This window comes from Cebus imitator, unplaced genomic scaffold, assembly GCF_001604975.1.
Source record: "Cebus imitator isolate Cc_AM_T3 unplaced genomic scaffold, Cebus_imitator-1.0 Scaffold196, whole genome shotgun sequence".
Lineage (NCBI taxonomy): Eukaryota > Metazoa > Chordata > Mammalia > Primates > Cebidae > Cebus > Cebus imitator.
Window position 1 is genome coordinate 1,789,894 of NW_016107511.1, and position 13,222 is coordinate 1,803,115.

Sequence of the window (13,222 nt, forward strand, 5' to 3'; positions counted from 1 at the left end):
TTTTTTTTTGGTCTGTTTTTCGTAGAGATAGTATCTCACTTTCTTGTCCACGTTGGTCTTGAACTCCTGGATTTAGGGGATCCTCTTGCCTCTGCCTCCCAAAATGTTGGTATTATGTGAAGCCACCATGCCCAGACTAGCTTGAATTTTTTTAAACTCAATTTGAAAATTTTGTCTTTTACTAGGTGAATAATTTTTTTTTTTCATTTTAAAATTATAACTGATGTGTTTGGACTTATTCCTACCACCTTATTCTATTTTGTTTGCCATAATGTTTCTTCTTGCTATTGGGTGGCTTGATCCCATTTTCTTAGTTTCATTTTCTCTCTTGCTATAGTGATTTGGAAAGTAGGAAAACTTATATAGTTATTCTAGTGCCTCCTTAAAAAAAAACTCATTTATAAATTATTTCAGAGATGCAGATGAGTATGGAGACTAACATAATGTTGGGGTAGATGTCTAGGGCTTCTGTAGATAAGATTACTTTTTTCCACCTTAGTTCCAGACCAGCTGATTGAGAAACACAAGAGTTAAACAAACAAAGATTAAAATTACCAGGCTTGGTTTATCTGTATGGGCATTTAGATCTGAAGGCAACTGGAATTACTTGTGCAAGCAGTGACTGGCACATCGGACAGCCACAAGGACAAATTCCAGACAGTGTGTCTGTAAATGGGTAGAGCCTTCAACGCCCGGGATCCTTGGGTAATTGTGTAGAATAGCGCCTCCTCCACCCTCTTAGCTGCAGGGATCATATAGCACCAGCAAGAAATAAGCATCCGTTGTAAATTACATCACTAAGATTTCAGAGTTACTTGTTGTCACAACTTATTCTGACTAATAAACTCAATTTACCACAGGGTATAGAGCAAACCAGAACTATACTAATTGTAGGTTAGGTTAGTCTGAAAAAAAGGAGCAGGAAGAATTTATCTCTCTTTCTGCCCACATATTTATTGGGGTGTTAACTTTTTTCTCTTTGATGTATGGTACTTTGTAAATTCTAAATATTGACACTTCACTGGTTTTATACATTGTATTTCTCTTCTCCTTGTCTGTGGGTTATCTTTTTAAATTTTGTTTCTGGGCTCCTGTTTGGGACAGAAACTTTAAATCGTTTTGTGTTTGTTTGTTTTTTGAGATAGAGTTTCACTCTTGTTGCCCAGGCTGGAATGCAGTGGCACAATCTCAGCTCCCAGCTACTTTTGGTATTAAAACATTAAATCTTTATGTAATCAGGTTTCTCAGTCTTTTGCTTCATAGTTTGGTTCTTTTTTGTTTTGCCTAAAAAAGAAATCCATCCCTGTTTCACTTATGTGAATTATTTTCCAATATATTCTTACAAAACTTTTAAAGCTTTTCTTAATAAATCTAGGTTTTTAATCCATTTCAGGTATTTTTTGCCTTTGGTGGGGGGTAGTGGTATGGTATGAGCTAGGGATGAAATTTCCTCCCTCCCCCAACCCCAACATGGACAACCAGTTGTCCCACGTGTATTGAGTATTCTTCTCCCATTGATTTGTAATGCCCCTTCTGTCATGTGATGTTTCCATGAGTATGTGGATCTCATCTTTGCGTATATCTGTGCCAATAGTACACTGTGCCAATACTGCCTAAATTCTTGTAAGGTTTAATATTTGGTAGAGCAAGGGCCCCCTTCTTGTTCTTTTTCAAAATGTTCTTGGTTCTTCTTGGCCCTGTGATCTTCTGGATTAATTTACATGTATTAATATGTCAGGTTGCATGTAATTTATTACATATAACATGTAAATATATTACTTTCAATTCATGCATTAGCATGTAATTTACATGTATTAGCATGTCTGACTCCACATGTAACATGTAAACTTGTTACATTTAATTCCTCTATTAGCATATGATTTACACATATTAGCATGTCAGGTTTCATGAAAAAGACCTGTTGAGATTTTTATCAGAATTGCGTTTCTTTTGAGGGGAACTTGTTGAGTCTTTGTGTTGATAAACCTGCTTCATTTCTCCATTTACCCATGAGGGATGTGCATGTAGTTTTTTTTCTGTTACATTTCATAATTGCTTATTACAAGTAGATAGGAAAGCTATTGGTTTTTGTGTATTAATCTTCTATATCAGAAACATTGCAAAACTTTATTAGTTTATTTATTTGAATAGTTTTTTTTTTTTTTTTTGTTTTTTTTTTTTTTTTTTTTTGAAACAGAGTCTTACTCTGTCTCCTAGATTGCCAGGCTAGAGTGCAGTGGTATAATTTGGCTCACCCCAACCTCTGCCTCCCAGGTTCAAGGGATTCTGCCACCTCAGCCTCCTGAGTAGGTATGATTACAGGTATGTGTCACCATGCCTGGCTAATTTTTATATTTATTTATTATTTTAGAGATGGGATTTCACTATGTTGGCCAGACTGGTCTTGAACTCCTGACCTCAGGTGCTCTGCCTGCCCTGGCCTCCCAAAGTGCTGGAACTATAAGCATGAGCCACCACACCTGGCTTCTTGTCTGTATTTTTTAGGTAGACAGTCGTCTGCAAATAAGAACAATTTTGAATTATTTCTTTCCAGTTTTCTCTGATTTCCTTTTTGTATCTTGGCATCAGCTAGCACTTACAGTTATTACATTGTTAAATAGAGGTAATGATAATGGGAGTTTTCATCTTGCTTTTTACGTCATAGGGATGCTTCTAAAGTTAAGACATGAAGTGTAATATTGACTGGAGGTATTGGAACAATCTTTATAAGCTTAAGGAAGTTCTCTGGTAGCTCCATTGTGCAAAGACTTAATTGGAAATGAGTGTTGATTTTAATGACTTCCTTTTCTGTATTTAATGAGATAATCATGTGACTTTTTCCTGTAATCTGTTCATGTTGTTAGACTTTTTCTTTTTATGTTGAATGATAAGATTAATTGTCTTTTCATATGCTATTGGCCATTTGTATTTCTTCTCTGAATTGAGCATTCATAGCCTTTCTAGATTTTTTTTATCTCTTGGGTTGTGTTAGGGAAAAACTCAAAGTTTTTCCTCTGCTGTCACACCAATACAGCAATTACCAATCAAAAGAATTCTATAACCCCAAAATATGTGAGGATTCCTTTGTATCAACAAGCAGGCAATCAGACACCAGCTGGTATCCTCCCATTGAATTCTGATGCCATCTGATTCCCCAGGTTCAGGGCTCAGTACCACAAGACCACCCCCTCCTTCCCACAAGTCCGGGCCTAACCAACTTCTGACTGACTGGCTTCATGTTGGGGTTCCCAGGATCCCCTCTTTGAATTCAGTTAATTTGCTGGAAGAATCAGGGGAACATGCTTACTACTTTATTATGAAGGCCATTTTAAAGGATACAAATAAACAGCCACAGGAAGAGATGCACAGGATGAGGCCTGGAAGGGTCCTGAGTGCAGGAGTTGCTGACCCAGTGGAGCTGGGTGGGGTACACCACCCTCCAGGCATGTGGATGAGTTCTCGCACACCTTCCTGTCAGCCTCCATGGTTCTGCTCTCCAGAAGTCCTCTGCATCCTGTTCTTTGGGTCTTTAGTGGAGATTTTGTTGCTTGTCCATGATTGAAGAATGGACAACTGTGTTGAAATATGATTGGACAGAAAGGACATAATCTACACCCAGCAAGGCCTGTCTGTTCAGATTCTTCCAGCCTTTCTGGGCAGCATTCCTTCCTCCAGTGTATGGGGTCGGATGCTTTGTGGAATGAGGGTCTTACAGCTCACAATCAGATTAGAGCCCTGCCTTGGGCCACGAAAAAGAGAGCAGGAGCGATCAGAGAGATTCTGTTTCCCAAGGCCAGCTTCTAAGATCCACAGCACATAGCATATAATAAAATATTGTAACAAAGGTTATGGGAGTTAGAAACTAGGGATTGTGGATGTGAACCAATAAGTGTATAATTATAATATCACAAATTGTGATATTGCTTTGGAAAGACATTTTATCTGTTGTAATAATTAACTTTTATTATAGGTGTTTTCTTCCAAGTTTCTCCCAGTTTTTCCCCTTTGTGACTTGTTTTGTGTCACACTCTAAAATTCCGCATGTTAATTATAAAATTATTCATTATAAGTTTATAGTTATCTGACAGCTTTTTCAAAATTGTTTCATCTGTGATGTGCTATATGTATGTGATATTTATAGAACCTCATTTTCTTTTCATACATATAAACATCTGCCCTGTATTGGATAAGGCATTTGCTACTGAATTGAAATAGTCAGTTTTCTTATAAGTATTCATATATGTCTGGGTCCAGATTGTACATTGCTGTGCTAAAACCCTATTGTTTTAATTACTGTTGACTTATATTTGCGCAAATCTTTGAGGTGGGGACTTAATCTTAGGCGTCAGATCCAATAGCCTGTGTTCAAATCCCAGTTCTGCCACTTCACAGCAAGCTTTGTGACCCTGTGCAGGTTAGTCACCCCACCTCCTTAGGGCTAGTTGACCCTGGTAGTACCAGCCTCATAGGGTGTCATGAGCTGAGTACAATACCCAGCATAAACTCTCCATCTTCGTTGGTTATCATTGTCATTTGAGTGGGTAATGCTGCTGCCGCTTCTTTGTTAATCGGTACTTTCATGAACATTTCTTTCTTCCTCTGCTTCCCTGTCATTCCTTCCCTCAAAAAAATAAGTGGCCAATACAGATGACAGCCTGATGTCTATGGTCCTGTCTCTGAGGGACAACCTGTGTTCAGGTGGAGCCTGTTCTCTCCTGCTCCCTAGTGTGTAAAATCTCCTTTCTGCCTGTCTGTGGTGAACTCAGCAGAGGCTGACTCCCCCCTGCTGTAGGAAAACTGTCCATGTCTCCGTTGGTTCTGCCAGGACCTGCGAATGCCATCCATCCAGTTCAAGGGGGAAATACAAGGTGGAGAAAGCCCAGTGTCTCTAGGTCCAAATAGGGTTCTTTAAATCGGTCCTCTTAACAAGAACATAACTGTATTATAATTCCCACCGACTCCTACATATTTCTCTGATTTATGGTAATTATCCCCAAATAGCTATAGCTGTTATGCAGGAAAATGTTTTTCATTTTTCTAACAAACATTTGCTAAAGGAAGAGATAATCAACCTGGAGGGCCAAGTTAAACCATACCTAGAGACAAATTAGGCCCAAGGATAGATTTTGAATATTTTTATTAACATTTTTAAATCATGAGATTTTGTTTCCTTCTCCTGTAGCATATTAGTCAAAGAAGCAGAAATGATGATGTGGTGTGACAGGGACAGGCAAAAAGATGACTGCCACTTTCTGTTTCTGACAACAGAAACATCAATGGAGGGATACATGGATTTATAACAGGATTATAAAGTTAATCGTCAACCTTTAAGCAAAACTTTGTAAAGAGCCTTGTTTCAGCTGGGCATGGTAGCTCATGCCTGTAATCCCAGCACTTTGAGAGGCCGAGGCGGCAAATCACTTGAGGTTAGGAATTCGACACCAGCCTGGCCAACATGGTGAAACCCCATCTCTACTAAAAATTAGCTGGACATGGTGGCGTGTGACTGTAATCCCAGCTACTTGGGAGGTTGAGGCAGGAGAATTGCTTGAGCCTGGGAGGTGGAGGTTGCAGTAAGCTGAAATTGCACCACTGTACTCCAGCCTGAGTGACAAAACAGGAGTTTGTCTCAAAAAAAAAAAAAGTGCCCTGTTTCTGGTTCCAGGTTCCTAACAAATGGCCCTCAACCCAGCATCATAGTCTCTGGGTACTTTATTGCTGTGTTACTCTAACAATAAAATACTGGCATCAGTGATTTTCCCTGCCTGTAATATATGAAATACTCCTTAGGGAACCGAACTTAAGGTTGGGGCTGGAAGGGAAAATTTCTTCCCATTTCTATCTAGCTACTTTTCTAGTTTAAACTGTTTTTTTGTGGGGACGGGGCGGGAAGAAACTGGAATTTCAAGAGATGGTTAGAAACCAAAACAAGTTACAGGATATTTTCCAGGTTGCCTCATACCGTCCTTGTTACATGCTTCCTATCTTGATCAAGAGTCAGCTTTGGAAAAATACTGTTAGCCTGCAAGTTGACTTTTTAAAAGCGGTGTAGTTTTGAATAGGTAGTATGTGGTACAATGCAAAAGCTGTGAAAAGGCATAAATCTCTCTCACCCTTCCTATTCTAGATACCCACTATCAAGGCATTGATACCAGTTTGTTGTGGCTGCTTCCAGAGATTTGCTACCTGTGATTTCATCTACAGTGATATTACATGTGTATATAGAACTTAAACTCACGCATAGTAGTGGTAGTACTTAACAGTCCTTCTTGGCTGTCTTTAGTTTTCAGTTTTCCTTTCTTTTCTTTTTTTTCTTTGGAGACGGGATTTTGCTCTTGTTGCCCAGGCTGGAGTGTGATGGCATGATCTTGTCTCACTGCAACTTCCACCTCCTGGGTTCAAGTGATTCTCCTGCCTCAGCCTCCCAAGTAGCTGGGATTAGAGGCATGCACGACCATACCCAGATAATTTTTTTGTGTTTTTGGTAGAAGTGGGGTTTCACCATGTTGGCCAGGCTGGTCTCAAACTCCTGACTTTAGGTAATCCGCCCACCTCGGCCCCCTAAAGTGCTGTGATTACAGGCATGAGCCACCGCGCCCTGCTAGTTTTCAGTCTTATTTCTGCCAAACTTCCCATTTGTTGCCTCCATGAAGATGGTCCCAGTTTATATTCTCCACAGGCGATGTATGTGAGTGCCCTCAACCTCCCGCCACACAGCAGCACCTTATCCAACACTCTTGAGTTTTGCCAGTCTGAGGAAAAAATAGTACCTTATAGTGGAACTTTCCATTTCTGTTACTTTTATGATAACCTAAAATTGAAGTTAGGTATCTTCTCAAGACAAATTTAAAATATTTGTCCAGTTTGTCTCTTGATTTGGTTTATGTGTGTTTTGCCATGAAAACTGCTTAAAAATACGTTTATGGCTTTTAGATTTTGTATCATTTAGCAAGGTCTTCCTCAGTTGGAGAGTATAAAAAAGAATTTATGGTTTTAAATACATATTTTTAAAAGTCTTTGATCCATCTGGAATTGTACAATAAGATTAGGAGGTATGCAGGTTTACTTTTGAGGCAAAAATATGTATTAAGTAACAATTTTATATAGAAAACTTGGGAAAATATAGGAGGGAATGAAAGTGAACCCCAGTCCCAGCACCTTATTATTTGTAACAATTGGGATCATGCTCATGCTGAATTCATTTTTTTTTCACTTGAGATTAAAATACAAATATAGGTTTAGAATATATTTTAATTTATTTAATATTTAATTTTTGTGGGTACAGTAGGTGTATATCTTTATGGGGTGCGTGAGATGTTTTGATACAGGCATGCAGTGCAGTGCACAATAATCACATCGTGGAAAATGGGGTATCCATCCTCTCAAGCATTTATCTTTTGTGTTATAAACACTCCGATTGTACTCTTCTAGTTATTTTTAAAGGTACAAGTAAGTTATTGTGGACTGTAGTCACCCACTCCCTGTTGTGCTGTGAAATGCTAGGTTTTACTCATTTTTATTATTTTTTTTGTGCCCATTACTCCCACACTACCTTTCCCAGCCTCAGATAACCATCCTTCTGCTGTCTATCTCTACAATAATTTTAAATGGTTGCTTAAAAAGGGTGTCGACATTTTTGTTTTTAAACCATTCCAAACTGTCCCTTTGAAGGAACGCATGACCAGAGGCTTGCGTTTAAATCTTGCACAATTAAAAGAAAAGCTTTTTCTCTGAGCCAGCTATCTCAGGAAATCTTGCACGATTTTGAAGATGCCCGTTTTCCATCAGACGTGACCCAGCGGGAGCACTTGGCGGATCTTGGCTGAGCGAGGGTGCGGTGGACCGGGCTCCGGGAGGGCGCCCGCTGGGGGCCTGGCCTGGCACGGTTGCAGCACCCCCTAGCGGCGGCAGCGGGAGTGCGGCGAGGGAGGCGCCAGGAGGCTCCCGCCCCGTCTGGCGTCACCCTCGGGTCTGTCCCCGGCCCGGGGCGAGCCCTTCTCCTGCTCGAAGTCCTTTAATCGCTAAGGAGCTTTCCCAGACGCTGCCCTCGGCAGGCCTGCTGGCCTCTGACGCACGTCCCCTCTGCGGGGCGTTTGGGCACTGGAGGAGGCCTGGCGCGCACCGGCCGCCCGCATCCCCCGCTGAGGAAGGAAGGCGGGTGGTGGGGCGAGGGCGCTGTTCCTTCCCGCGCCCTCGTCGCCCATGGGGCTGTTTCCAGAAGTTGGGGACTTCCGGGGTTGCGCTATTGCGCCGGGCCGGTGGGCCACCGAGGGGTGTCGCTGCGCCCGCTGCCCGGCGCGGCCCTTTAAACTTTGTTTTTTAAACTTTGGGGGTGTGGTCACAGCGCCTCCCCTCTAGGCGGCTGGCCGTCCTTGCCTCTGTCCCGCCTTCCAGATGCTTTGGAGTCATGAGCCGGGAGGGCGCGGGGGCAGCTCTAGTGGCGGAGGTGATCAAAGGTGAGCCGCAGGGGCGGGTGCTTGGGGGCGGGCGTGGGGGGAGCTCCAGCACCCGCACAGGGATGGGGCGGGCTGCCTTCGCCGGGAGACACCCGCTGTCAGGGCCCGGGCCGCGACTGGTCTCTGCGTGGGTGGCCTCGGCGCTCGTCCTGGGGCCCTGGGCTTCCGCGCTCATGGGCGGCTGTGACCCTTGTGTGCCTGCATCTGAACCTACGTACGTGAGCTGCACCTCTCCGCCCGCGGGAGCGAGATCCTTGGACGCTGTCGCAGGGATCAAAGGTCCTTGTGGTTGGAAAGGATTAAGCCCTGTCACCCATTTGAGTGTTTGTGGTTGCAAGAAATTTTAGCTGAGGAGTTTACAAGGAAATAAACTAAGCAGTTGCATGAGTTGAATTGCAGATAGAAAAAAGTTTACCATTTGGAGAGAGGGTGCCGGCTGGCTCTGCTGAAAGTATATATATTTTAAAGGCTGTACTTGATTTTGCCACGTTGTGAGTGTAAGTATTTTCCTAGCACCACTGATATTATTATTAGGTATTGTGGATGACTTGATTTCATCCGAGGATTTTTAGGCAAGGAAGAAGGGTGGGGCCTCCTGACTCTTAACCACTCATTACCATTCTTGCTAAACCTCACAGCAGCCTAACTGCGTTTATGCAACACAAGTTCGTCTCAGACTCATCATGCAGAGACCTCATTGATTCTGTTTTAATGGTAATTTGTCTAATTGTGAAAATACTGAAGTAGTGATTCCAAGTTAGACAGTAGTGATCCCAAAGAACAGTTGGAGAAACATATGGTTTGTTCTATAGCTGTAAGTAGTAATTTTGAAGCAATTTTGAAAGCATTCTTTCTCTTTAAGAAAAAAATAGTTTTTTACCAAATTGACTTTTTAGGATGCCTTGAAAAACGTAGTGAAATTCATCTAGAAACTTACAAGGTTGATGCCAGCCATCACATGCATGCTATAGTTTGCTGAAATGTCTTAATCCAAGGGAGCTAAACTTTTATGGAAATAGGTTCATTTAGAAATACATCACTACATGAAAAGCCACCACTTTTGAAACTTAGGTTAAAGGCAGTTTCTCTTTTAAAAATATGCTCATTATTACCCACCCAAATAGCCAGAATATTTTGTAATTACCCATTACCACCCCTACCATCTAAAACATGCATGGAAAAAAATGAAAAATTGACTTCATCTGAAAAGAGTTGTGTCATGATATATAAAACGTTTTTTATAACCTACAGGAAGGAACATTGCAATTTTTCCATTTCAGATCGCCTTTGTTTTGCCATTCTCTACAGCAGACCAAAGAGTGCATCAAATGTACATTATTTCAGCATAGATAATGAACTTGAATATGAGAAGTAAGTATTGCTTTTTAAAAGAGTGTAACTTTTTTTTTTTTTTTTTTAAGAATCTAAAGGTATGGTTATAAATGGGACAGCCTGGGGAAATTATAAATTTATTGATTTATGATTACAGGATGCTTAGGATGCTTGTTTTTCACCTGTGGTAATAAAATAAACCTTTAGAGGAAAAAAGAGAACCTCCCTAAACTTAAACATTTAGATTTACTTGTCTAATGTTTATACTACAATGAAATATAAATGTGTGCTAAGTAAGATATTGTGGTTTTGCTCTTGGAGATATGTTTGGAAAAACAGCTTTTTAAATTTAGAAAGTATGTTGATGTTCATTGATGTTAGATTTAGGCATTATAACACTCGTGGCATTTAAAAATAGGCGTTATTTACCAGAATAGTCTTCCACTAGTAAAACAGTACCTTTAAGTTGTATTGGCCCCTAACAATTTAGTATGTGCTTACTCATCTTAATTTGATATTGTTGACCCAAAAAAGGCATTTATATTCAGAGCATCTAGAATGTACATACACATTTTTATCTTTCATTTTTAAAGCTTCTACGCAGATTTTGGACCACTCAATCTGGCAATGGTTTACAGATATTGTTGCAAGATAAATAAGAAATTGAAGGTAAAGTTTTTAAGATTTGACTTAATCATTTTTCGCTTGATCTGGGGGACAAAAGTAAGGAAAACATCTCTATTTTTAAAAAGGAAATGCCATGTTTTTCACGCAGTGGTGTTTGGGACATGCATATGGTTTTTTTGTTTCATAAGATCATAGTGTATCTATTTGTTTTATAGAGTTTTGAAAGAACAGTTCAAGTTTGGGTCATTTGGCTCTAGTTTGAATTAGTGATGCTTAAATACTTGAAAAGCCAAAGTGGGAATCAGTTAATTAAGTGAACCCCATATTGTCTGACCTAATAGAACTGAAACCTAACAAGAGAAATTCTTCGCTTGCTTTGGCCATTGTTCTTTTGGGCTTCATTTTGGTGAGGAGTGCTAGCAAACTAACAAGGAAGATGGGCTTATCGTACTTTCTCTCCTGTTTTGAAATTCCCATGATATTGTGCTACATGATCCTTTATACATGTGATTAAGGGACATGAGAATCTAGGGCAAAAAGCACGTCCTTAAGGCTGTATCACTGAGAGTTACACAGGTATATTTGTATTGGTTTGAACTTAGACCCCATTCATGTATGTAAAACACTGAATTGTTGGTCATGCATGGTAGGAAGTGTGTACATACTACTTACCAGCAGTTCTAAATCAGGCACTATAAATTCTCAACTAGAAAATACTGCTTTTTGGGAAGGGCACTTAAAAAAAAAAATCTTTGCTTATCAGACTACTACAGATAGGAAATACAATTTACTTTTAATTGGAATTTTAACATGCTTTAATTAAGCATTTATGGGTAAGGCAATTGTTTTTCCTGGAGCATCAAGGCTATATTCACTACATATTGCTACAGAGCAGGAGACTCTTCTTTTTTGCCTTTCTTAAATAGGAATATAACTATTTATGGCCTTGTGCATTTGGGTTCTCCCTCCTTTTTCCAGTTGCCAGTGGCAGATCTTTTGTTTCGTGCAGGCTAGGAAGCTAAAAATAATTCTCTCTTCCCCCAACATTTGTTCCTTTGCTTTAATTTTGGAAAAAAAATTTTTTTTTTCCCTGTACTCCGCCATCTGTGGACTTTTAGTCTTTGGGTCAACTAAAAATGTATCAGTTCTTTTTTTTTTTCTCTTTAAATTATTTACCAGAACAACTTGTAGCATGTTGGTAGCATGCTACCAACCTGATTGACTATCCAATCTGATTGACATATTACTGCATATTCAATTAATAGTGATAAAGATATATCAAGAGTTTAGATGGAGAGTGTCTTGTGCTTGTGCTGCCCAGTGGCTGGTGTGTTTTCATTTTTGTTTTTGTTTTTGTCGTCGTTTTTTAAATCAACTTGGATCTCTATCTCCATGCAAACAACTAAAGGAAAATACGTACACCTTCATCATTGAAACACTAGAACGTTGAAACACTGACTTACAGAAGCCAAGAAATACATGCTTATTGAGCTGATTATATCCTGTTCCTTATCCTGACCTACGTCTACTCACGTTAATGAAATACAGCTGGGGATGTGCTAACTAATCATGGTTTTGTTTTGTTTTAATTCTGTACCCATTTTATATTTAACTTTTTAACATCCTCATACATACACATCCCCTTTTTAACATATATATAGAAATATGTGCACATCATGGATCTGGAGCTCTGTGAACTTTCACAAGTGGAATATACGTAGATGATTATCTTTTCACCAGGTCAGGAGCAGTGCACGGGCAGAACCCACAGCAGCCTTCCGTGCTGTCTTCCAGTTCCCGGCTCTGCACACTCCTCCCCTGGTTATTCACTGCCCTAGCTTATGACAGTGCAGACAATTCCGTATACCTTTTTATTTTAATTTAAAGGTTTTGGGGACAGATTTCTTTAAAAACCAAACGGAAGGAAAGGTGACCTCTTTCACCATGCTTGCTTTCCTCTTTCAGAGGCAGCCTGTGCTTTAAGCATATACCCATTCATGTGCCCTCCTCTCTCCTCTAATTGTATGTCCATTCTCACCCCAGAATGTGCCTTTTTATGGGAAGACATGTGGTATTTTTGGGTATCAACGTTAACCTTTTCAAAAGTCTTGCTAATAATATGAATGGTTATACATTGTGGGATTTGAAATTCATCTTCATTACAAAATGAAATTGTAGAAGACTTGAAATTAAAAAGAAAATACTAATAGCTGTTTTTTTTATGCAGTCCATTACAATGTTAAGGAAGAAAATTGTTCATTTTACCAGCTCTGATCAGAGAAAGCAAGCAAATGCTGCCTTCCTTGTTGGATGCTACATGGTAAGTATTTGTTTTCCTATTGTATGCATGAAAATGCACACAACAGTGGTTCTTTACATTTGCTGTTAGATTTTTGAAATCAAGATGTCTTCAGTTCTCTTCAGAAAGAACATGTTTTTTACTTTTAAAAAATTGACCAACTCAAGGAGGTTGTGCATCTGTGGAAGGAGTGGGTAGATGAGAGATCTCCTGTACCTTCCACTTAATTTTGCTGTAAACCTAAAACTGCTCAGAAAAAAAGTATTTTTTTTAAGTGGCCAACTGCTTTGGCAAAGGTTTATGTTTTATGGCACTTAAGGTTGGAAAATAATGCTCCAAAGCTATTTCTATTCATTCATGATCCATTTAGTCAGTTGTAAAATCATCTTATTGGAGTCAGGACCTCAATATTAATTTTCTAAACAATGTTTTGAAAAATGAAGGCACATCATTCAAGTGCTTTATAAAATTTGAGTCTCGGCATTTTCCTCCTAATTAACGTCGTATC

The 13,222-nt window shown here is 39.8% G+C and overlaps 1 protein-coding gene across 12 annotated transcripts in view; it reads left to right on the forward strand.

The window, feature by feature from the left end:
• The window catches only part of CDC14B (cell division cycle 14B), a 118,963-nt gene that overhangs the window by 39,065 nt on the left and 66,676 nt on the right, over nucleotides 1-13,222 (forward strand). For 7 of the 12 annotated variants that reach the window (XR_001830556.2, XM_017547173.2, XM_017547178.2 and 4 more), the window contains exons 2-4: nucleotides 9,737-9,827; nucleotides 10,382-10,457; nucleotides 12,643-12,735. Coding sequence is in view for 11 of the 12 variants with exons in the window: in XM_017547173.2 (XP_017402662.1) it covers nucleotides 9,737-9,827; nucleotides 10,382-10,457; nucleotides 12,643-12,735 (260 nt within the window). In the remaining variant the exon portion in view is untranslated. Of the gene's footprint in view, nucleotides 1-7,902; nucleotides 8,457-9,707; nucleotides 9,828-10,381; nucleotides 10,458-12,642; nucleotides 12,736-13,222 lie in introns of those variants that run through there. The other 5 variants (XM_037745239.1, XM_017547177.2, XM_017547170.2 and 2 more) reach the window with 3 other exon arrangements.